Genomic DNA, 25731 nt, shown 5'->3' on the forward strand with positions numbered 1-25731 from the left:
ACTTCAATACTCTATGATTACTGGATTGTTGTCTCCTTTTAGATATTGAATTAACCCGTTCAGTATCTTCACTCACTTACTCTCTCTCTCTCTTCATTCTCTACTTGTGACGTCCATCTGTGTCCTGCATTACTATTGTTGGCACTGGTTTGCTGTCCAATCTATGAAGAGCACTCTATCACTAAGCTCCTCACAGTAAGTTATTCCCGATATACTATTTTCTGCTGCTGTTATTACCTTACATTCATCTCGCCAGAAATCCTTATCTTCTTTTCATTTCACTTCAACATCTGTATCTAGATTGGTCCTTTCCATTTCCCTTCTCAGATATTCTAATTTCCCTATCACGTTCAAACAGCTCACTATTACCGTAGCTTATCTTTCGAGTGGAGGAATCAGTGAAGGCAGTGACAGTTTCAGAACAAAAAAATGTACTGCCGTGATCACAGGTACCAGCATCAAGTTTAGAATACGATTTAGAATTTCTGCCTGAACTAGAGAACACCTACAAAATCACTGAATGGAGTGGACATATTATTTCCACAGAATAAGAGTCTTTTTTTTTTAAAGTCAGTATAATGCTGAAGAGCGATAGAAACGAGGGTACAGTTTTAAATATTGAAATTGGTGAAAACGCAGTAGGCGAAAATGAGAATATTGTGCTCAAGGAGCAAAATTACCCAAGATTACAGAAGTAAGGGGAACACTAGCGGACCGTGACACAGTACCGTAAGAAAAAGCTGTAACCACTTGACATATTGCGTCACAGAAGAACACTAATAGGTTACCACATAAATTACGAAATGTTTATTTATTGTCAGTAATAAACAAAAAAAAGAAATCTTTAGATGCCTTACAACACAATAATGGTTATTTTAATAGTTTTCTGTTGTTCTTACTAGGTGGTTTTTGTATTGATTGTTTCATCTTTATTAGAACAAGAGAATGGTGTAATCCTATCTCAGCCCCTCTCATTGTCCTAACATCCGTTATTGCTTTTTTATGTTTTTTCTCTATCAAAACATTGTCTATTTGGTTCCTAGTTAATCCATCCGGTCAGGTCCATGTGTCTTTATGTATGTGTTTATGGGGGAATGATGTATCTGCTATTTTCATGTTTCTAGCTGTGGCGAAGTTGATAAACCTTATACCATTATCATTTGATTCAGTGTGAAGGCTGAACATGCCTACATAAGGCTGCCATTGTTGTTCTTGTCCTATTTTGGCATTTAAGTCTCTCAGCACAATTTTGATGTCATACTGTGGTAATCTGGAGTACATCTGGTCTAAGGTGTCATAGAATTCGTCTTTTATGTCTTCCTCCTTGTCCAGGCATGAATACTTGTTAATGAGATATTTCTATATTTGCCTTTGATTCTGATGTAGCATATTCCTTCATTGACATTTTCTAGTGTCATCACATTGGCTATTATTTTATTATGAACCACAAATCCTGTCCCAAATATGTGGTGACCATGCTTGTTTCCGCTGTATATGACCATGTAGCTTTTTCTCTGTGCATACCTTGTCCAGCCCATCTTATCTCCTGCAGGGCTGTAATGTCCATCTTGTACTCTCTTAGTTTTTCGTCAAGTATCTTTGTTTGTCCTGCAGCATACAGTGTTTTTACATTCCATGTACCTATTCGTAGTCCTTTATTCATAAGCTTGGATCGTTTACCGTTAGATCCATTCCTATGCGAGACTGGGTGTGAATGTATAGGAACCCGTCAGTTTTTTACAATTTTGGATGGTTAGCCCAACGATTAGCCCTTCCACTTTATCCGGGCTGCGAACCTGCTAGAAGGCTAGTTTTTTCCAGGCGTGGTGAAAGTAAATAAACAGTGGAGAGTAAGGAAAAACAGACAACTCTTACAATCATACGGACTGCCTGACGTCGTAGCGAGTGTGAAAATTAAGGGACTAAGATGGTAAGGACACGTGAAGAGGAGAGGGGGAACACGGCAATAAAGGCTGTAATGAATGGAGAAGCTGAAGGAAAGAGTGTAATGATTGCACAATGAGTAACGGAGAAATTGAGTTAGGACAACATTGTGGCCATTAACGTAGGCACGGGTCTTTAGACAAGGAGCCCTAGCAGAAGATTGTCAGATTATTCCAGTACCTCTGACGAGCAGACGGATGGCAACAGCTTAAGTCCAATAAGAGATGACGGGCAGAGTGTCACCAAGAACCGTCGGGAAATGACTACTGGAAGCTTGGCTGAGATCTTGAGTTGGTTCAAAATGGTTCAAATGCCTCTGAGAACTACGGGACTTAACTTCTGAGGTCGTCAGTCCCCTAGAACTTAGAACTACTTAAACCTAACGAACCTAAGTACATCACACATATCCATGCCCGAGACAGGATTCGAACCTGCGACCGTAGCGGTCGCGCGATTCCAGACTGTAGCGCCTAGAACCGCTCGGCCACCCCGGCCGGCTCTTGAGTTGGCACGCGCCCTTTACCACTGACACCATAGAGACGGCACAGACGTGTACTGTCTAGAAATAAAGTTAACTGTGTCACTGAGTGTCATTCTGTGTTCAGCGATGCCCTTCGCTTCTGTTAGAGGCGGTTAGGTCGCGCCAACGCGTCGTGGACGACCTGGGGAAAGCTCACAGGAACCAGCGAGTCTTGAGACCGACACTTATCCAACACCTGGAATCATGGTCTGGGAAGACTTTCGATATGATAGGACTGCTTGGTAACTGTTGGAACGAGATTGAATACTGTGTAGTTATTGTTGTGTTCTTCAGTCTGAAGACAGGTTTGATGCACATCTCCATGTTGCTGTTTGCTGTGCGAGCCTCTTCATAGCTACTGCAGTCTACGTCTTTCTGAATCTGTTTACTGTATTCGTCTCTTAGTCTTCCTCTACGATTTTTACTTCCCTCTCCCTCAGTCGTACGTTAAATACAAAGCGGGTAATCCCTTGATGTCTCAAAATATGTCCTGTCAACAGATACCTACTTTTAGTCAAGTTTGTTGTCTCCCAAATTCTTTTCAGTCCCTCGTCATTAGTTATGCGATCTACTCATCTAACCTACAGCATTCTTCCGTAACACCAAATTACAAAAGCCCCTGTTTTCTTCTTTTCTAATCTTTTTATCGTCCATGTTTCACTTCCATACATGGCTACGCTCCAGAGAAGTACCTTCACAAAAGGCAAATCTATGTCCGATGTTAACAAACTTGTCTTCTTCAGAAAAGCTTTTCTTGCCATTGCCACTTTGGCAGTCTACATTTAATACCCTCTCTGTTTCGGCCATCATCAGTTATTTTGCTACCCAAATAGCAAAACGCATCTACTACTTTTAGCGTCTCGTTTCCTAATCTAATACCTTCAGCATCATGTGATTCGATTTGACTACGTTCCATTACCCTTGTTTTGCTTTTGTTGATGTTCATCTTAATCCTCCTTTCAAGATATTGTCCATTTCGTTTAATTTCTCTTCCTAGTTCTTTGCTGTATCTGACTCTGGTTTCCGTACAAGTTATAAACAGCCTTTCGTTCCGTGTATTTTATCCTTGCTTCTTTCACAGTTTCAAAGACTGTATTCCACTCAACATTATCAAAAGCTTTCTGTAAGTCTATATATGCTAAGAATGTAAGTTTGCCTTTCCCTAACCTATCTTCTAAGATAAGTAGTAGAGTAAGTATTGCCCCGCTTGTACCTGCATTGCTCGGGAAGCCAAACTGGTCTCCCACAATGTCGGCTTCTACCAGTTTTCTCATTCCTCTGTAAGGAATCCGTGTTAGTATTTTGCAACCATGACTTATTAAACTAATAGGTTCGGTTAGTATTTTGCAACCATGACTTATTAAACTAATAGGTTCGATTTGGAATTGGAATTATTACATTCTTCTCTGTGAAGGAATTTCGCTTTCCTCATACGTCTTGAACACCAGATAGAATAGTTTTGTCATGGCTAAGATTATCAGTAGATCTGACAGAACGTCTCACCAATATGTGGCAAGAATGGTAAACCTTGTTTCCGTATCCTTCACGACCAGAGTACCAAATGGCACGTTCCAGCAGGATGATGCGGGACCCCACGCTGCAGTTCACACTACTTGAGGAACGCATGAAGCCTTAACTGGGCTGCCAGGTCCCCTGATTTGTCACTCACTTGACATGTCTGGGATGCGATGGGAAGACGTGTACTTTCATCCAGGAGTCTTCATGAACTGTGTTTCACAGATTGGATGACATTTCCAGAATGTGACGTTCGGTGAGTGTTTCTGTCCATGCCACAATGAATACAAGAGTGTATTCGTGCCCGTGGGGGTCACAAGGCTTACAGATATTCATGATCGGGTCGGAATGAAAGTTTAAACTCTTAATATCCGTTTTGTGATGAACGTATCAACATAATTTGACCTGTCAACAAAATTTGGTCCGCCAGGGTAGCCGAAAGTGCCAATGCGCTGCTTCCTGAACTCGCTTAGGAGCGCCAGCCCCGGATCGAATCCGCCCAGTGGATTAACAATGAGGTCCGGTATGCTGGCCAGCCTGGGTATGGTTTTTAGGCTGTTTTCCACATCCAGTTAGGTGAATAGCGGGCTGGTTCCCAAGTTCGCCTCACACGACTCATAGACATTTGGGACACGTTCGCACTCATTCATGGATTACACTAGATGCAGACAGCTGGATCACACTACCTACGTCTCAGGGGTTCAGGGTGGCGGCAGGAAGGGCATTCGGTTACCTCTGCAACTAACACTGCCAAATCCGAAATAACAAGGCCGACCCCGCGTGATGCAGGACAAAGGCCTACAGAAAGAAAGAAACAAAGTATCAACAAAATTTGATAAATATCGAACTGGTTCCTCGTGGTGAAATGCTTTTCTTTTCATCAGTGCGTAAGGAGGAACATAGACAGAAGGCCCTGGCATAATTTGCAGCTGTAAATCAGAAAATCGGTAACAGATTCCACAGATGTACAATTTTGGAACCCTGCAGTATTAATGTCGTCACTTATACTACTGTCTAGAGTAGATATGTGTTTTTGATACTTTTTTTTACGAGGAGCTGTTAGGGGAGCCGCAGTTTGACTAGGCAGAGTCTTATCAAACTTCGTTGTTAGTTTGCGAGAGTCAGTCAGAAAGTAATGCCTCCTTTTCACAGTTGTCAAGAATTTCTAACGTATTTACATAAGTTGAAACCTACAACGTTGACGAATAATTTATGACTATTCAATGTAATTCCGTTCATTTCCACAGTTCTGGTCAAGCATTTAAAAAGGGTATAATTCCAGCTAGGTAAAATATACGGTCCTACTTCCGAAGCCATTCTTGGTAACGAAGGTGCACAAACCTTGGTGTATCCCAGATGTTGAATAATAATCACCACACTGCCTTTACCCAGAGAGGTAATGCGACACAAATCATCAGCAGTCACCGGAGGACACCACGAATGATGTCATCGACTCGCTGAACATTGTGTGGAGGGACTGCAGTTACCGGTCTGCCGCAACGCGTTTCCTCGGCTAAAGGTATTCGCCTTTCAGTTTCCTTACAGCGGCGACCCATCGTCTAACAGTGCTCATATCAATTGCTGCATCGCCGTACACATTTTTCAGTCTTTCTTGAATGCGAATGGGCGTTTCATCTTCTGCATTCAAGAATTCTGTAACAGAACGCCGTCTACTACGAACATCGATGTCGGACATTTTGCAGGCGACTTCAGTACTGCCATCTGTTGGCGCAGAAAGTTGCTGCAGCGGATTGAAGATGAAGCGTTGGGAAGAGCACCAGATTCAGATTTTTCACTTAATATACTGTATTTAGACCTCCATTCGTGGTCTCGCAGTAGCTTTCTCTCTTTCCGAGCACGGGTTCCCAGGTTCGATTCCCCGCGGGATTTTCCGCATTGCGTTCGGAGGAAGGTAACGGGAAATCACCTCCATTAGGACCTTGGCAAGTACGGCGGAGCGGGTCTCCTGCATCGTTCCCCTACGGCCTACGCTCTGTCAAGAAGCCTGGGACTTTTTTTCCATTTCCATGCTGTATTTAAGGTGAAAAAATAGGAAGATTACTTCTTGATTTGCCCTCGTAATAGCAGAAGCCATTTGGGCGTCATTCTTACTAAATTAGCTACAACAAGATAGGAGAATTGTGGGTTGGTTTTCAGCTGTGAAACTTTTTGGAAGATTGAAGTTTATGTAGCGTACCGTTGGATTTAGCTATTGTCACTCTTCCTGCCAGAGCTGTTTAGACAAGACCCACTATCCACCTAATAGCTTCTAGTACCCTACCTCTGTCCTACTTTTCCAGGTCCCTAAAAGGTCTCCTGCACATCTTTCTGAAGGGCGAAATGGCAAAGTTCCACATCGTAATCTCGCTGTGGCAAATTATTGCAATATGTCAGGGAGTTACATTCTACGCACAACCCGCTTTACAGACAAAGACTCATTCTCCGCAACCCCATTTCACTTAAGAATTCCACTTTAGCAAGATGCACATCTGGGAAATCAGGGAGGTAGGAGTAAGCTACCGACAGTTAAAAGCTGTGGGATAGGTCGTCATCCGTTTCTGGGTAGCTTAATAGAAAATAGTCAATGCTGACGAAAGAGAATGGTCCGAATTCGAAATTAGGTCTAAAATGTTTAAAATGGCTATGAGCACTATGGGACTTAACATATGAGGTCATCAGTCCCCTAGAACTTGGAAATACGTAAACCTAATTAACCTAAGGACATCACACACATCCATGCCCGAGGCAGGATTCGAACCTGCGACCGTAACGGTCGCTCGGCTCCAGTCGGTAGCGCCTAGAACCGCACGGCCATTACGGCCGGCGACTAGGTCTAGTATACAGGTTTAATTAAACCTCACACTCAGCAGCAGTGTAAAACGTTCATTTTATTCTCAGCTGTTTACTCAGTTGTTATTCTAACGTGTTAAGTAACAAGTCTGACAGCAAAGCTACGAGTCCGTGAAATTCGCCTGAATTCTAACTATTCTGCTACTGCAAATATTGCTCCCTTGCCTCTTGAGTCACAAATACAACAATTACACAGTACCTATGTCAGTTTACTGCAGTATGTATTGTACTGTATATGGCTTATCTGGGTGAGCTAATAAGGAGTATGTTTGTCAGGCGTATGTACGTACACGCCTTATCTGCGGAGACATTTCTTAATGAAGGAACAGTGTTCGAAATGAAGGGCGACGGTATATTGAGGTTTAGTTTACTACTGATTTCACAAGTTAGTCATAATTTTTTCTTCTTTTGCCTTTACAGCCAGCTACATCACGCCCTGCTCGCGGAACGATCCCGACGTGAGCGGCTGCGCCCTCAAGTCCGGTCGCGCCGCCATGAAGGACTTCATCAACGGTGAGTAGACTACGACTCTGCACCCTGTCTGCTGTTAACCTAAGTCGTATTGTGTGGGCAAAGTGAAAGCAAATGTTGCCCTTGTGCTGGGCAGCTGATTGAAATCCTTTGGTACATCTGTGTCCCCGTGTACGCTAAATACAGGAGCAAGCAAATGGAGCAATCAACGAGGTTTATCCAGAAAATGAAGCTACAGATTCAATAAAAATGAAAGTTTTTTGCAGTATTTCCGACACAGCCTTCTCCTCCACGGCCTGTACGATGTGACAGAAATACGAGACCGCAGCCACAGTTCCATGGTGTCAGAAAAAATAGTTTGAAAGTGCTGAGCCGTGCCGGTAAGAGGCGAGGATTCTCTGGAGTGAGTCGTGATACTGAAGAAATATGAGCAGTTCACCAGTTACCTGAGGATAAGTGACAAAAATTCGAAAGAGGTCATACACGCTCCTGGTCAAAGCAATAAATTCAAAACTGTTAACCCGTGCCTTTGACAGGCGGTACTCTTGACGACTGGGTCATCCGTGCAGGCGACCATCACCGACTCAGAACTCCACCTTGCCGCTGGCTCCCTGTTTGAAGGCTTGGAGAGGAAGTAGTGGGGAAAATGAAGCTTTGATTCAGACCTTGGGATATGTACGGATGGCTCAATCCGAAGAACACTAATGCTAAAGGCAGCTGTTCTAGTTCGACTTCCAGCCCGGCACACAGTTTAGATTTGGCACTTATGTTCAACGAGTAGCTATTATTATAGTTATTGTAGTTGTAGCAGTCATATTTAGTGAATTGGGCACACCGAAAAATGGGTTACAATATCAAACCCAAGTTTATTGTTTTTTAACTAGTAAAACTACAGTGCTCTATCGCCAACGAAGTTCTCAAGTGCTACAGAGACATTTCCGTGTGTTTTATATAAGTCACACTGCATTAGCCTATGTGCCATGTTTCAGGAAGGGACGGACGAAGTATCAACGTACGGTCTACTCAAGATATGTGTATGTAAAATCTACAATGGGAACAGCTAACGTGACAGAAAAGAAGCCATGATGTGCTAATATATTTATATTTATAATTTTCAGCTTTCATTACCAGCTAATAGGTGGTGTAGTATTAATGACATCCAATTCCTGGGTGCATTTATGGCGAACAATCGTCTTAACTCTGCACAGTATCTATAATTTTTCAAAAATATGATATCGCGCTACTTGGAGGTCGTTCCTTTGGTATGATTTTTTCTGGATGTTCTACCAACACATCAGTACCCCTTTCCGTTCTGCATAACCGATGTCAAAGTAGTTAAACGAAGCCTAACCTGACTTCTGCTCAGTTAGGACGATGCTGTTGCACAGCCACCAATTCCGATGATCTTCATGAGCCTGGTTACCATCAGCTACAAACAGATTACCGGAAAAGTTAATATCAATATTAGCGAGCAACAAGTAGAAGAAGGTAAGGGACAGTGCTATTTTGGAAGCAAAATAACACATTACGGACGTAGCAGGAGCAGACTAGTACGGGTGAAGAAGCCATTCCTTGCCAAAATATGTCTCCTACTAACAAGTATTGGGCTTAATTTGAGAAAGAAATTTCTGAAAAAGCACGTGTGGGCTCAGCATTACATGGCAGTGAATCATGAACAGTGGGAAAACCGGGAAAATAAGAAAATCCAAGCGTCTGAGAAGCGATCTATTCAAGAGAGAAGACAAAAAACGAGGAGCTTCTGCGCAGAAGTGGCGAGGAGAGGAACATGTAGGAAACACTAGCAAGAAGAAGGGAGCAGATGACAGAACTTGTGTTAAGGTATCAAGGAATAACTTCCATGATATTAGAAGAAACTGTAGAGGCTAAAAACTGCGGGGCAAGACAGATGTTGTAATATACCAATAAATACTTGGTACACCAAGATGAAGTTGTTGCCATACGGGAGAAAACCTTGACAGGCTGCATCAGATCAGCACCCTCGTTCTGGCTACAGACGAGATAAGCAGGTCCGACAGACGGCCCTGTAATCCATTAGCCAATGGCGTGATGTGCATGCGCTGTGGAGAGGTGTGGGTTAGCTCACCGCATTCCCAGCCGTTGTCGGTTTGGCAGACCTGGTGTCGCTGCCAGCCTGCCAAATAGCTCCTCAGTAGGCATTATGAGATTGAGTGCTTTCCGTTCCAGTCTTCATACCCAGGAAAAACGCTGGCAGTATCGAGAATCGATAAATTTTTAGACAACATAGTTCTATGGAGATAAAAAGCGATTAATTTACTTATAATCAATTATTAAAAATGACAATCACAATCGCATTATTTATTTTGCCGCCAACCGGTTTCAACCCACGAGGGGGTCATCTTCAGGGCGATTTACACCATTTGGTCGCTCGCTGGCGTCGTCACCGTGCCTATGAACGGTTGGTAACTATCCGTGCACAGGCAGGGTGACGACTACAGCGAGCGACTAAATGGTGTAAATTGCCCTGAAGATGACCCCCTCGCGGGTTGAAACTGGTTGGCGGCAAAATAAATAATGCGATTGTGACTGTCATTTTGAATAATTCAAAAATGGTTCAAATGGCTCTGAGCACTATGGGACTTAACATCTGAGGTCATCAGTCCCCTAGAACTTAGAACTACTTAGACCTAACTAACCTTAGGACAACACACACACATCCATGCCCGAGGCAGTATTCGAACCTGCGACTGTAGCGGTCGCGCGATTCCAGACTGTAGCCCCTAGAACCGCTCGGCCACAACGGCTGGCTTTTGAATAATTGATCGAGAATCGAACCTGGGTCCTCGTCATGACAAGTTAGCCATACTGTGAAATCAGCTAGGTAGGAGAGCAGTCAGAAGGCTGATGACCCGAAAAATTAAGTTCCTGTATTTGTCTTTGCAGACATTCTTCCTCTACATGTAAACATGAAGACGTTAGTGGCTTTTGTTGAGCATCTCCCGTTGCCAGCCTAAGCAAAAGTGCTTTTGCATCAGGACCCACGGGAAATACAGGCTTTGCAACGGGCTTGTGACGTCACACTAGCTGCCTGGGAGCCAACGAGATACACGGGTCCTGTGGAGGGCGTCACAGCACGTGACATAAGACAAGTTACGAGTTGCAGCGATCGTCTCCAGCAGTGAACGAGTTACTATTTCACACTAATTTAATACTTCGAAGCTGAGCCTTTAAATACAATCAAATTCTCGATATTACATTATCAATTACAGAGGTTCGTGGATACTTTTTCATTCATACACACTGATTTACTGTCTGGCTGCGGACATAGCCGTGCGTTCACGATGTATGTCGGGCAAGGCGAGAGTGTGACGTCACAAGGACGTTGTGGGACCCGTACTTCTCGCGGGCCAGTAGTTGCCTTGCGTGACATACATAACAAACGCTCGGTTACGTCCGACGCCGCGCAGGAAATCAGTAACTCAGAGGAAACATACCCACTAAAGTTCCTAATGTGGTCAAAAATTATCCAGAGAGTGAGTATATTTAACCACGCAGCTACAAAGTACCGGGTGATAAAAAAGTCAGTATGAATCTGAAAACGTAATAAACCACGGAATAATGTAGATAGAGAGGTAAAAATTAACACACATGCTTGGAATGACATGAGGTTTTATTAGAGCCAAAAAAAAACCACCCCATATTGTTAGACGAGTGAAAGATCTCTCGCGCGCGTCGTGTGGCTCAGCCGCCACTTTCGTCATACTTGGCCTCCCAGGCCCCCAGACCTCAGTCCGAGCGATTATTGGCCTTGGGGTTACCTGCAGTCGCAAGTGTATCGTGATCGACCGACATCTCTAGGGATGCTGAAACACAACATCCGACGCCAATGCCTCACCATAACTCCGGACGTGCTTTACAGTGCTGTTCACAACATTATTCCTCGACTACATCTATTGTTGAGGAATGACGGTGGATATATTGAGCATTTCCTGTGAAGAACATCATCTTTGCTTTGTGTTACTTTGTTATGCTAATTATTGCTATTCTGATCAGATGTGGCGCAGTGGTTAGCACACTGGACTCGCATTCTGAAGGACGATGGTTCAATCCCGCGTCCGGCCATCCTAATTTAGGTTTTCCGTGATTTCCCTAGATCACTTCAGGCAAATGCCGGGATGGTTCCTTTGAAAGGGCACGGCTGATTTCCTTCCCCATCCTTCCATAACCTGAGCTTGCGCTCCGTCTCTAATGACCTCGTTGTCGACGGGACGTTAAACACTAATCTCCTCCTCCTCCTCCTCCTCTGATCAGATGAAACGCCATCTGTCGTACATTTTTTGAACGTTTGTATTTTTTTTGGTTCTAATAAAACCCCATGTCATTCTAAGCATGTGTGTCAATTTGTACCTCTCTATGTGCATTATTCCGTGATTTATTCAGTTTTCAGATTTATACTGACTTTTTGATCACCCGGTACATATTGAACTGGACTAAAATAGTAACTCGCTCCCCGCCGGAGACGACTGCAGCAACTCATACCTGTAGTGTCACGTGCTGTGACGCACGCCACAGGATCCGTATATCTCGTTGGCACCGAGGCAACTAGTGTGACGTGCGCACTGCAGAGGGAGCGGAAGAGGGCCGACCAGGCTGTGGAGGCATTCCTCAGCCCCGTATTGAGTTTCGGCTGTGCCGGTGCGGCTGCGGCTGCGGCCGTGGCGTCTGTGTGGCGGCGGCGGCGACGTCTGGACGGGGGGCGAGACGCCCCGGCGCGCCGTTGCGCACTGCGGAGGGCGGCGCTGGCCGGCCCAGCTGGCTCTGGCCTCTGTTGCTCATCTGGCACGGGGCGCAAAAAGTCGACGGCCATCTAGCTACACCAGCGTCCGAGAGCGAACAACGCTCCGGAAAACAGCAAGCTGAAAATGGAAGACACGAGCAGTTATTGTAAACTACAAACGAAGTACAATAAAATCTTCACCATGCATATTGCATAGGAACCATGAGACTAAGATAATATAGGTTAGACAGTGTAAACTCCAGGTTGGAATATCTACAATATAAGGAAAAGGATAGATTGCTATTCACTGTATAGATGACGCACTGAGTTGTAAGCACGCTCAACAAAGAGACTGTTACATTTTTAGCTTTCAGCCAAAGCCTTCTTCAGAAAAGGAAACACACACACACACACACACACACACACACACACACACACACATTCATTCACTCAGGCAAGCACGCCTTATGTCGCCAACTCCAGCAATTCTGGTTGCAGCTGCTGGAGATGGTGGTCATGTGTATTTAAGGTGCGCGCGCGCGTGTGTTGTGTGTGTGTGTGTGTGTGTGTGTGTGTGTGTGTGTGTGTGTGTGTGTGTGTGTGTCCGGAAGGGGTGGCCGAGCGCTTCTGAGCGCTACAGTCTGGAACGGCGCGACCGCTACGGTCGCAGGTTAGAATCCTGTCTCGGTCATGGATGCGCGTGATGTCCTTAGGTTAGTTACGTTTAAGTAGTTCTAAGTTCTAGGGGACTGATGACCTCCGATGTTAGCCGCGCGGGATTAGCCGAGCGGTCTGGGGCGTTGCAGTCATGGACTGTGCGGCTGATCCCCGCGAAGCTTCGAGTCCTCCCTCGGGCATGGGGGTGTGTGTCTGTCCTTAGGATGATTTAGGTTAAGTAGTACGTAAGCTTAGGGACTAATGACCTTAGCAGTTAAGTCCCATAAGATTTCACACACATTTGAACCTTCGATGTTAAGTCCCATAGTGCTCAGAGCCATTTGAACCATTTGTGTGTGTGTGTTTCCTTTTCTGAAGAAGCCTTTAGCCTAAAGCTAAATTTGTAACAATCTTTTGTTATGCCCGTCTGCTACTGAATGTGTCATCTGTACTGTGAGTTGCACTACATCCTTTTGCTTATATTATTGATGTAACATAGATTAAGATAATTACAGAGATGTATGGACAATTATTGTTCCCTTGCGTAATATGCAAATAGAACAATGTAGAAAATCACTAATTTTCCCACAAAGTACTCTTTACTATGGCTGTACTGCAGCTTGTGTAGTATTTATGTGTAAAGTGGGCCCATCTGATATGTGATTAAAGGGCAATATTTGCCACAACAGTAGGGTCAGTCTCAACCTGGGTTCTATGTAATGTATCCCCTTTCCAAATTCAATCCTGCCTCAACCAATCTCACTGAGGCCTTCACAAACTATAGTTTTCCTCCCAACCTTGTACAAAACAAATCTCCTGTGCCTTATCTTTCCAGTCCCCCATCACCTCCCAATGTCTCACCATCAGGCCACAGAGGAGCATTCTCCTCGTAAATTAGTACCACCTAGGACTGGAGTAATTGAATTATGTTCTCTGCCAGGTTTTCGACTACCTCTCGTTGTGCCCTGAAATGAGAAATGTCCTATCCACTATCCTTCCCATCCCACCCATAGTGGTATTCTGCCATCCACCGAACCTACACAATATACTTTCCTTATATTGTAGATATTCCAACCTGGAGTTTCCACTATCTAATCTATGTTATCTTAGTCTCATGATTCCTATACAATATGTATGGTGAAGATTTTATTGTATGGTAAGACCGTAGAGTAACAGCGACGATTCTGTAAGGCTGTTCTCTCTAATTACACCTTCTCACAAAGTCCGGTTTTGTTTAATTTTTTTCCTTTATTGTTATTTCATATCTCTCCCCCATATGGAGCTTTACCTTGTATAGGTGTAGGCGGCGGGCATTTAAATCCCGGTCGCTCGACAATAGTTAAATAACGGCACCACCGGTTGTTTACGTAGTTGGAAACCCGCACCCGCTGTCTGCCCCTGCCTTATACGATGCAGACTGCTGCTTCTCCCGTCTCATTGCTTCAAAGGCGGTTGCCGAGTAGTTCCGAGGGCAACACTCTTATCTCGATTAACAGACGGCTTCGTTACAGGATCATTTATTAATCGCGAAAGCGTTACGGAGATGATAGATAAGCTCCAGTGGAAGACTCTGCAAGAGAGACGCTCAGTAGCTCGGTACGGGCTTTTGTTGAAGTTTCGGGAACATATCTTCACCATATTTGGTTCCCAAATATGTGAGTGGCTCCAAGACTACTTAAGTAATAGAACCCAGTACGTTGTCCTCGATGGTGAGTGTTCGTCGGAGGTGAGGGTATCATCTGGAGCGCCCCAGGGAAGTGTGGTAGGCCCACTGTTGTTTTCTATCTACATAAATGATCTATTGGATAGGGTGGATAGCAATGCGCAGCTGTTTGCTCATGATGCTGTGGTGTACGGGAAGGTGTTGTCGTTGAGTGACTGTAGGAGGATACAAGATGACTTGGATAGGATTTGTGCGTGGGGTAAAGAATGGCAACTTACTCTAGAAATAGAGAAATGTAAATTAATGCAGATGAATAGGAAAAAGAACCCCGTAATGTTTGAATACTCCATTAGTAGTGTAGCGCTTGACACAGTCACGTCGACTAAATATTTGGGTGTAAGACTGCAGAGCGATATGAAGTGGGACAAGCATGCAACGACCGTTGTGGGAAAGGCGGATAGCCGTCTTCGGTTCATTGGTAGAATTTTGGGAAGATGTTCATCTGTAAAAGAGGCCGCTTATAAAACACTAATACTACCTTTTCTTGAGTACTGCTCGAGCGTTTGGGACCTGTATCAGGTCGGATTGAGGGAGGACATAGAAGCAATTCAGAGGCGGGCTGCTGGATTTGTTACTGGTAGGTTTGATCACCACGCGAGTGTTGCGGAAATGCTTCAGGAACTCGGGTGGGAGTCTCTGGAGGAAAGGAGGCGTTCTTTTCGTGAATCGCTACTGAGGAAATTTGGAGAACCAGCATTTGAGGCTGACTGCAGTACAATTTTACTGCCGCCAACTTATATTTCGCGGAAAGACCACAAAGATAAGATAAGAGAGATTAGGGCTCGTACATAGGCATATAGGCAGTCATTTTTGCCTCGTTCTGTTTGGGAGTGGGACAGGGAGAGAAGAGCTAGTTGTGATACGACGTACCCTCCGCCACGCACCGTATGGTGGATTACAGAGTATGTATGTAGATGTAGATGTAGACTATATTGCTCCCTCCTACGTATATCTCGCGAAGAGACCATGAGGATAAAATCAGAGAGATTAGGGCCCACACTAAGGCATACCGACAATCTTTCTTTCCACGAACAATTTGAGACTGGACTGGAATAGAAGGGAGAACCGATAGAGATACTCAAAGTACTCTCAGCCACACACCGTCAGGTGGCTTGCAGAGTATGGATGTAGATGTAGAAGATTCGTGGAGACACGTATCTCGACTGCCTCTTCAATAATGCTGTCCCAAAAACCATAAACTGGACAAGCGACAAACGATTTTGTCGATATCAAACATGTCCTTTTTCGTTAAACCATGTTCGTCCAGTACAGATTCATTTTCCTACCAACTCAGGTGTCCAAGTGCAACGCAACATGCTCAGCGCTGCGTTCGGCCGATGTAAGATTTTTCACCTTCACGCGGGATGTAATAGGCACAATATATACGAAGTCCGAGGTGATTTTTCACACTAAACAACAAAAAGATCACTTCGTACTTTCGGATCTTCATAATAAAAGTAAATAAATCAGTGAAGTTTTGCAACAACTGTCAGTTAGCCAGGATAAGAGAACATTCTCTTAGCGTACAGACTTACAGCAGAAATTAAAAAAAGAAACGGTTTTGTTCGTTTGAACACGGGGATCATATGACGCATTCATACAGAACGCGATCCGACGTTACAACACAATATGTGCTCGGTCTGGTACAAGATTTCTGGCACTAACTACATATTAGAAACTAGGAAGGTGATGTCTTGTAATTTTTCCTGGAAATGCCGATGATACCTCTAGTCTCAACGCTGACATTCCTGTACTTTTACATGAATCAGTGGAACCATTTGAGAAGCAACACTGTATCTGATTAGGCATGTCATAAAATTTTTATTCAGATTCTCCGAAGATAAACAACTCTGTTTCCTACAAATCCAGTTTTACTGCGGAAACATCTTTTTTTGCGATATTTTTTTCACGCAAGATTTTAAAGCTTACTCCCTCATTACATTAACTGCTCTTTTTTGTGACATGCATACCTTTAAAATTACAATAATTTTCTTGCAAAAAAGCTCTGGAACGCAGAGATCTCTGTTTTGTCTAAAAATATCATCATATTATCAAAGATAAAACCTTGAACTAAGTTAATCGTGATACATATCTGACTGATATGAATGGGTACACTGGAGCTAGAAACTAAGTTTCCTAAACAACAGGTCATTGAAAAGCAATACCTCCGAAATTTGTATGTGAAATCTCTTAAAGGTCTTTAAATAAAGCAAACGTTATTAGCATTCTACATCTTTATCATTCATGTCTACATATTTACTTCTCAACGTAGTCACCATGGCGACAAACATATTTCTCCGAACGAGAGACCAGTTTGTTGATACCGTAACTGTAGAATGTTTGACTCTGTTGACAGAGCCACAGCATCATCTCTGCTTGCACTGCTTCATCACTATGAAAGTGAAGTCCTAGAAGGTGTTCATTAAGTTTTAGAAACAGATGAAAATCGGATTTTATGGAAGATGATCCATGATAGTGAAACCAAGACGATGCATTGCTGCAGATGTCGCAGTGCTCGTGTGTGGTCTGGCATTGACATGCTGAAAGAGACGGTGTTACATGTGTGAACGAACTCTTCCAATTCGAAACATGGCTACGCAAGCTGTTTCTCACTCACCGACATAGTTACGTTACGAACCGATATAGTTACGTTACACACCGAAATGATACACGGTACAAGTCGCAGCCGTCTAGCAGCAGAGGTCTGCAAATATGCAGACATGAAGAATAAAGATGCAGAAAGTTTATAACGTCTCCAGAATTTAAAAATCTTAAAGGATTTTTACGTAAAAAACGCTCTCGTACATTATCTTGCCTCTAGACCGACACTGAACTCCTTCTGTTTCACATCAGACTATGCATATGAAAGCGTATGAAGTCTGCCGCAGTGTGTGAGCACTGTAGAGGTGTTTTCTGTCAGAATTAATCTCCAAAGAAAACTGAACGCTTTCACGCTGGACAAAAGAAAATATGGATCACTTCGACTGTTAGTACTGTTTCAATGATACTTATGAGATAGTTTCTCTGTTTGTGAATGTAATACGATACTGGAACGGCACAACGACAGAGAGCAAAATGAAAAGATTTTAAATAATTAATTCGTTATTGTGTTTGTAGTTGTCTATTAAACATACTCAGCGTGAGGTCAGCGAATCGTGTGTGCGTCTATGGAGGCCAGGAAAGAGTGACAGAGCGTGGAGTAGCGCGAGGAGTCTCAGGAACTGAAATTCATGCCCAGTGTCTGCTGTGTATGGCGAACAATGTATGTCACATGCGCCTGTTTTTGCTTGGAACAGACGACTTCGAGAAGGCTATGTGTCACTGAAAGACAACAGTCGGTTAGGACGGGCCCATGGTGTGATAACCTCTACTGTCATTGCTGCGGTGGATACTGCTGTCAGAAATGACCGATGGCGGAAGCTGGAAGACATTCGACTCACAGTGGGCATGAGTCATAGTACTGCACACGCTATCACGACAGAACATCCGAAGATCTGGAAAATATGTGCGCAGTGGGTTTCCCGTAATCTGACGCAGGAGTAGAAGCTGAACAGAATGTCGACATCACTGCAGCACCTGAAACGGTACCACGAACAACAACATCGTTTCCTGTCCTGTACTGTCGCGGGAGATGAAACACGATGTCATGGTTTTGAACGGGAGAGAAAGCATCACAGGCAACAATGTAAGCATATGGTTCAACCCCTCCCCTTGAAAAATAATCCTAAGCCGTGTATGCCAGCTCCGGGACAGTTGTGATGACCTTTTTGGAAAAGTGCGCCATAACTAACGCACTGTGCGGCGTGAACACTTTGCAAAAATTGAAGAGCGCCAACGAGTCCAATCCCAAGAAATGTTGACGGATAGCATCACAGTGTTCCAGCATGGCACCTGCCCACGTAATGCCAAGGTTGTTCCGACTACGCTTCATAAGTTTCGGCGGCTCACCTTCATTCGTGCTCCATACTGTCCCGCTCTTTCCCCATGCGATTTCCATATTTTTGGAGCCTTGAAGAAAGACATTCGTGGCCGTCGATTTGCTTCGGACGAAAATATGTACTCCTGGATACAACCATGGTTCCGTAGACAACCGCAAACATTTTTCCACGAAGCCACTGACCATCTTGCATCACATTTATTTTTTTCAAACGTTTACAAAGTCAGGCATATGCATTATAATTAACAACTGCTAACCATGTATGCGAATTGGTGATACATCCTAATCTCTTTTTCCCCCTCTTACTGTCCATCTGCTCTCTCCCTACCCCCCCCCCCCTTCCCTCTCTTTACCATTTCCTCTTCCTCCTCCTCCTCTCTCTGTGCCTCATCTCTGTACCCACCTCCTCCTCCTCCACGTCTTACCACCACCTCCTCCTCTCTATGTCCATTGCCCCCTCCCCCTCCACCCATTTATTGTTACTGCGAACGAATTCTTCATTGATAATTGCAATTGCTTCAAATCAATAGGTTTATCGTACAGTGAGTATGACAGACATGCCTTGCTGCTGCATGTATGGACCAACACACACACACCCATACATATATAACCCCCTCCCCCCCCACACACAAACAAACAAAAACTGTTTAGCCAAAGCATTATGACCGCGTCTTTGGATGCCACATGGTGGCGTTGCGGGCACGTGATGCCGTAACAGAAGTATGTAAGCGGAGCAGACGCGAATGGGGGAATCACCCTAGCCAAGATATGGGCTGCAAATGGGGGACTCCATTGAAATAAGCGATTTAGAGAATGAACAAATGTGAACGAGTATCTCGAAAACTGCGAAGCTGGTCGAATTTTCACGTGCTGCTGTCGTGAGCATCCACGGAAAGAGGTAGGAGGACAGTGAAAGTAATTATAGGCGCTACATGGTTAGACGTCCACAACTATTCACAGAACGTGGGGTTCGAAGGCTTGTCTACTCTTTAATGATCTGTGACATCTCTGCCGGCAGAGCACAATGCTGGTGCACGCACAAGTGTTTCGGAGAACACTGTTCATTGCATGTTATTGAACGTGGAACTCCGCAGCAGACCACCCTCATATGTTCACTTGTTGACTCAATGAGAGACCATCGGGGTTCGACGGTCGATCAATGGAAACGTGTCAGCTTTTCGGGTGAATCACATTTTTGGTACACCACGTCGACGGCCGTCTCCAGAAAAAAACGCCGTCATAGAGGTGAACGGAGGCTCTCGAGACGTGCAGCGCGCCATGGACTCAGGCTGGTGGGAGCAGTGTTATGCTATGGGAGACATTCTCCTGCCCTTGCATAGGACCTGTGGTAGTAATCGGAGGCACACTGACAGCTGCGAACCACCTGCATCTTTTCATGTTTCATGTCTTCCCCGACGGCGATGCCATCTTTCAGCAGTATAATTACCCGTATCTCGGAGCCAGAACAGTGTTGCAGTGGTTTGAGGAGCCTAATAGTAATCTCATGTTAATGTCTCGGCGACCAACTCCGCCTGATGTAAACCCTATGAAATCTATCTGGATCGCTATCGGTCGACATCACCGCGTATGCAAATCAGTGACACATTATTTACGGGAATTACATGACCTGTACGTAGACATTTAATGCCATATATCTCCATAAAATTATTAACAAACTGTCGGATCCGTGATTCGCAGAATCTGTTATGTATTTAGTTCTAAAGACGGAAAAACAAGCTATTAAGCAGGCGGTCATAATGTTTTGACTCGTCAGTGTGTGTGGGTGTAAGTGTGTGTTTAAATATCTTGCTATTGCAGTTAAAACTGACTATGGAAAAGAAAATGAAATTGCACATTTTCACAACAGGGCACAACAAAATATTTTCATTTACGCAGTCGGTTTTAATAGAAAACCTACACATTGTTGCTTAAAAAATACACTACCTATTTCTGTTTGAATATTTATTAGAGTATGTGTTTCTCCCATACATGTAAAAATTTCAAGCCCGCGGTCAAGAAAATTTCAGTATTTTTACTAACAACGTTTTGCCTTGATATATATAAAGCCTTTGTCTATCCAATTGTTTATTAGGTTATCCTGTAAAACTTGTGGCCAAGAACTTAGAGATTTTTTCTCACAACCTCTCTCCGTCCGTTCGAGTGATTATTAGAGCATCGTGTAAAAGTTTGACGTTTGGACAAGAACTGTTCAAGAATTTTGGTAAAAATTTTCTTGTCTTTGTATAGTATTATAGATCTACATAAATATTTAAAAAGTGCAATAATCATTTTATCTTTATGATCATACTTGGGAAGGTCTACGACTTACAGAAAATGAGAAACTACTATATGGGCAGCATCAAATTGTTAACATTGTTGTTTTCGCTGGAGACACCATTCTCAGCAGTGCTGAAAGTCACCGAGAACCATATCACGAGCAGAGCAAAATTCATATTATAAGAGAAATAAGTATAGGCAGGAGCGAAAATAAACTTTTGCAATCTCGTAAAGGCAAACTGGAAGCTGAAATTTTTCGGTGTACCTCTATGACCTTGTCACACATGCTGTTCACGCCCATTTGCCTGACTTGATGGCGTGTCGTGTTGTTTGTAGAAAATCTTTTGAAGGACATTCGACAAATTTTGCAGAAAGAAACCGATAATTAGCTGTTTGCAGTCTTTTTCCTGCTTAATTGTCTGCTGTTGTGAAAACGTATGCTTCATTACGAAGTTTCTACACTGCCTCTGACGACGGCCTTGCGACTATGTACGTCCTCAGTGTCGTCATCAGCGAAGTTTTGGTAGAGCGGACGCGGTGGAAGGCGGTGGTCCCCTTGAGGAGCGAGCAGGCGGCGCGTGAATCAACCAAGGTGGACGGGACGGGTCGCCCCGCTCCAGGGCTGCCACCTCACAACCTGCTTCGTGCTCCCGCGGTCAGCGCCACACACTCATACGTTCGTCTACTGGGAGCAGTTATTCACACTGGATCACGTTCCCCTCTGTGTTTCTCCAATACACCCTCATACTGCATATTACTTTATCAAGGTAAGAGCCGGCCGTTGTGGCCGAGCGGTTCTAGGCGCTTCAGTCTGGAACCGCGCGACCGCTACGGTCGCAGGCTCGAATCCTGCCTCGGGCATGGATGTGTGTGATGTCCTTAGGTTAGTTAGGTTGAAGCAGTTATAAGTTCTAGGGGACTGATGACCTCAGATGTCAAGTCCCATAGTGGTCAGAGCCATTTGAACCATCAAGCTTAGACACTAAACAACATTACACAGAAATTTTGTGGCAACTGGTCGATGATGTGTGAGGAAAGAGACCCTGAACTTGAGATATCCACATCTCAATGTAGCACAAAGCACTTCTCACTCATTGCCACTTTTCTACATCTACAAGACTACTTTGCAGTTCACATTTAAGTGCCCGGCAGACGGTTTGTTGAACCTTCTACAGAACACTTCTCTGCCGTTCCACTCACGAACAGCGCACGGGAAAACGAACACTTACATCTTTCCGTGCGAGCTCAGATTTTTCTTATTTTTATTTCGGTGATCGTTTCTCCCTGTGTAGCATGGCCCAACTAAATATTTTCGCATTCGGAGGATGAAGTTGGAGATTGAAATTTCGTGAAAAGATCTCGCCGCAACGAAAAACGTATTGGTTTTAATGATTGCCTCCGCAACTCGAATATCATATCCGTGATATTCTTCACTTTACCCAAACTCCTCAGGATTTCACAAACAGGCCAGCGTGTCTATATCAAAGCTTCTACCGTTTTACGGAAGTACGGAAAAACAGACACATTGGAGAATGATGGAGAAGAAATTTACCTTATCGCAGGAAACATTTCGGTATGCCACTGAGGAGATTTAGGGAAGCCGATCCATACTTAATTCAGGATGTAGATCTACATACATATTCCGCACAACAGCGTATTTATATTTACTAGTGTCCAGAACATAACATACATATATAGCCGTTAGACAGCAATTTACAAACAACAAAAGTCCATATGACATCAATTTACAAATAATATAAGTACATGATTAAATTCCATATGACATCCAAAATTTCGCCGTTTGAACTGCTGTATCATTGGAGATAACCAGATCGTCCATCGGGCATGGGGCTGGGAGGTTGTTACAGTTGAGCAGGTTTTGATGATCTTGCTGGCCGCCACATTCGCATATTTCATCTCCTGGAGAGAAACCCCATTTCTTCAAATTGACCTTGCATCGGCATACACCGGTTCTCAGCCTGTTGAGGACCTCCCATGTTTTATATGGGAGGTCACGTCCTTCAGTAAGCTGTTCTTTAGGATTGTCCAGTACCTTTCTGATGGTGAGTTACCCCAAAGCTGTAACGACGATTTGCAGGTGAAATTAGGGGTGGTTCTATTGAGCGGAGGAAGCTCTTTCTTGTTCTTAATCTTGGATGTTGGTATTCACATCCGAAGAAGGATCTATCTCCTGTTTTCGCTCTTCTTTTTCTGCTGCTGTTCTTCTTCTGATAGGTGAAGGTGTTATGCCCATGAGATGATATATTTTACTAATAGAGTTGCCCACAAGAAGCCAGTTACAATTCGTCCTGTTTCATTAGGGGAATGTCCACTTGTTTGGCATGGTTGGAGTTGTGCTACACGGGTGCTGCATATTCAGCAGCGGAGAAGCTTAAGGACAGTGCAAAAATATGGTTCAAATGGCTCTGAGCACTATGGTACTTAACATCTGAGGTCATCAGTCCCCTAGAACTTAAAACTACTGAAACCTAACTAACCTGAGGACATCACACACATCCATGCCCGAGGCAGGATTCGAACCTGCGATCGTAGCTGTCGCGCGGTTCCGGCTATAGCGCCTAGAACCGCTCGGCCACCCCGGCGGGCAAGGACAGTGCAGATGTGCGAACAACATCTGGTTGTGCGCCCTAGTTGTTTGCGAATGATGTTGTTCCTAGAAAATACTTTCATTTTTGTGTCCTTGTAGTGGATTTTGAAGATGAGGGAACGGTCTAGTTTTACTCCTAGGTATCTTGGGGCATCGTAGTTGGTCAGTTGATGCATGGCGAAGAGTATCTCATACCACTACTAGTCTTTTTCCGTTCCTGTTCCCCTCACAAATAGATCGAGAGAAAAACGAATTTCTTCAACGGACGTTCAATATGTAACGCAACACATCTTTTTCTGAAAGCAGGTTAGAATTCCAATACACCATATTATTGCTTCAAAACCCTTTCAGAATAACCTCCGTTCTATGCGATGGCCTTGCGGCATCTTACTGGGAGGGCCCGTATGTCCGTATGGTACCACTCTAATGGCGGACGTCTGAGCCATCGTTTTGCTGCATCATCTTCGGCATATTCCTTCCCGAGGATTGCATTCTTCATTGGTCCAAACAGATGGAACTTAGAAGTTCTGAGATCGGCGCTGTAGGATGGATAAGGAAGAACAGGCAAATGAAGCTACGATGTTGACAGACACCTCTTGATCACTGCCAGGTCTTAGTAAACATTCTGAGATGCATTGGTTTCCCGCCAAAAGAAACTCAGTGACAACTCTCTGCTTGGAATACATCTCCGTTACACAAGCCATTTCGAAGACTACGTATAATGCCGCCACCTATCGGAACTTCCTGAAACTATAGGGGCTGAAGCGCAAATATTCCACGATGTCCCACAACAAGTTCTTCATTCTTTCAAGCGAAATTGGCCGAGAAAAAGATGTGTTGCATTACATATCGAAGGCCCCTCTTATATGCCTGCGTACGAGAAGTAATTTCTCTTGTCTTCGCACTCGAAATATACGCTGGCGGAGCTGAATCGTTATGGAGTCAGCCACAATTGCCATTTCTCCGAAATACCACTCTTACAGAGAAGACAAATTTGGGGATGGTAACGAGGATGTTTCAAGAGTGGTTAAACTACACTCGCTACAATTTCTTCCCTTTCTCTTCTTCTTTCTTACTGTGAAAACAGAAAGCTTCTTTAGAGACTGAGTGGTTCAGTCACGCCTACAGCTCAGATCGGGTCATCAGATAGATCAGTAGAGAAGAGTTTCGTCTGCGAAAGGACTAGGTATGTAGTACCCATGTTACACAGAGGTTTTTAGTCTATAGGGATATTATGAGAAAGTGAGTCAAGCACTGCGTAATGGAGAGGGAGGCTTTCTATAAGAAGATTTAGGTCTCTTATCTATTTCATCAACCGGATAGCAACCAAGTGCATGGCCAATAAAAGCTCAGCACTCGCGGTTCAGTCTCTGGAGAGCGTATTATTTTATACGACTTTGTTTATTGACACAATCACTTCTTTACTACATACCCCAATCGGTTTCGCCCAAAATGGCTTATTACTTCAGACGTAGTATTTTTCGTCATCAAATTGTTGTAAATGTCGTGTGTCTCTCATGCTAGTCGTCAACTGCATTTTCTCGGAGGTTTCCACACTTATTTGCAGACAAATGCGTTTATTATCTTGTTTCATGGGAAGCCCAATATGAACGGAAATTTTGTTCTTGTTACTAGCAAAATATGTTTAAAACTCGAATTTTATATGACCATTCCGTGTAAATAGGTAAATAAGTAGTATGTGTTAACAGTGGCAGCAAAACACGAAAAGCCACCAACGTTCCAGCAACGAGTGAATGACGCTGCTGTATGGCGGTAGCTATGAGACAGCGCCGCGCGGGACGGAACGTAATACGAGGCGAAATGGAAGAGGAAGACGTGACCAACAAACGTTTACCGACCCTCCCGTGTCGTTTATTGTTATCTACTGCATTAGATACTCATAGAGTGCAACCGACATAGCCAAAGTAGGTGCAGTGTCACTTTTGGGACACTATCACAAAACGCGCTGGTGTTTGAGTTGCCAAATATCTATTGTAGTTTAGTATATTTCTGGATCAAGAAGAAAAAGAGGCAGCTCCAGGGTCCTCCAGCATTCATCATATCACTAAACACAGTTCGACGTGTCTTCGTTGCCCGACTTACCCCGTATCATGCGGCACCCACACCGCGCTCTCTGTGCACTGCCCTGACACCGAGCTACTGCTGTAATGCCAGTTAATATTTGCATTTTGCGGTCCTTGTTAACACACATCGTTGATCAGAATGTCTCATTATACGAATGGGTACATAAAATTCCACTGCAAAAAAAGAAAATACGAAAGACGGACTGAAGTTGAAAGTCTCTAAGTCTTATAATTGTTATTTACGACTGTCATGCCAGTTAAGCTGAGCATCTGTGAATCTCGTTGATAAATTATCTTTGCACCTGGCCACTGTATGGAAGTACAACGGCGACACAGCAAAGCACAACTTGATGATATATTCTATTATATTTATTTCTTTAATGGTTCGC

The 25731-nt window shown here is 43.9% G+C and overlaps 1 protein-coding gene across 1 annotated transcript in view; it reads left to right on the forward strand.

The window, feature by feature from the left end:
- Nucleotides 1-25731, forward strand: part of LOC126337049 (protein takeout-like) — a 177532-nt gene that overhangs the window by 38904 nt on the left and 112897 nt on the right. Inside the window, exon 2 of the mRNA XM_050001373.1 lies at nt 7250-7342. Coding sequence (XP_049857330.1) covers nt 7250-7342 — 93 coding nt within the window. The remainder of the gene's footprint in view (nt 1-7249; nt 7343-25731) is intronic.

The sequence above is a fragment of the Schistocerca gregaria genome, chromosome 2 (assembly GCF_023897955.1).
Source record: "Schistocerca gregaria isolate iqSchGreg1 chromosome 2, iqSchGreg1.2, whole genome shotgun sequence".
Taxonomy (NCBI): domain Eukaryota; kingdom Metazoa; phylum Arthropoda; class Insecta; order Orthoptera; family Acrididae; genus Schistocerca; species Schistocerca gregaria.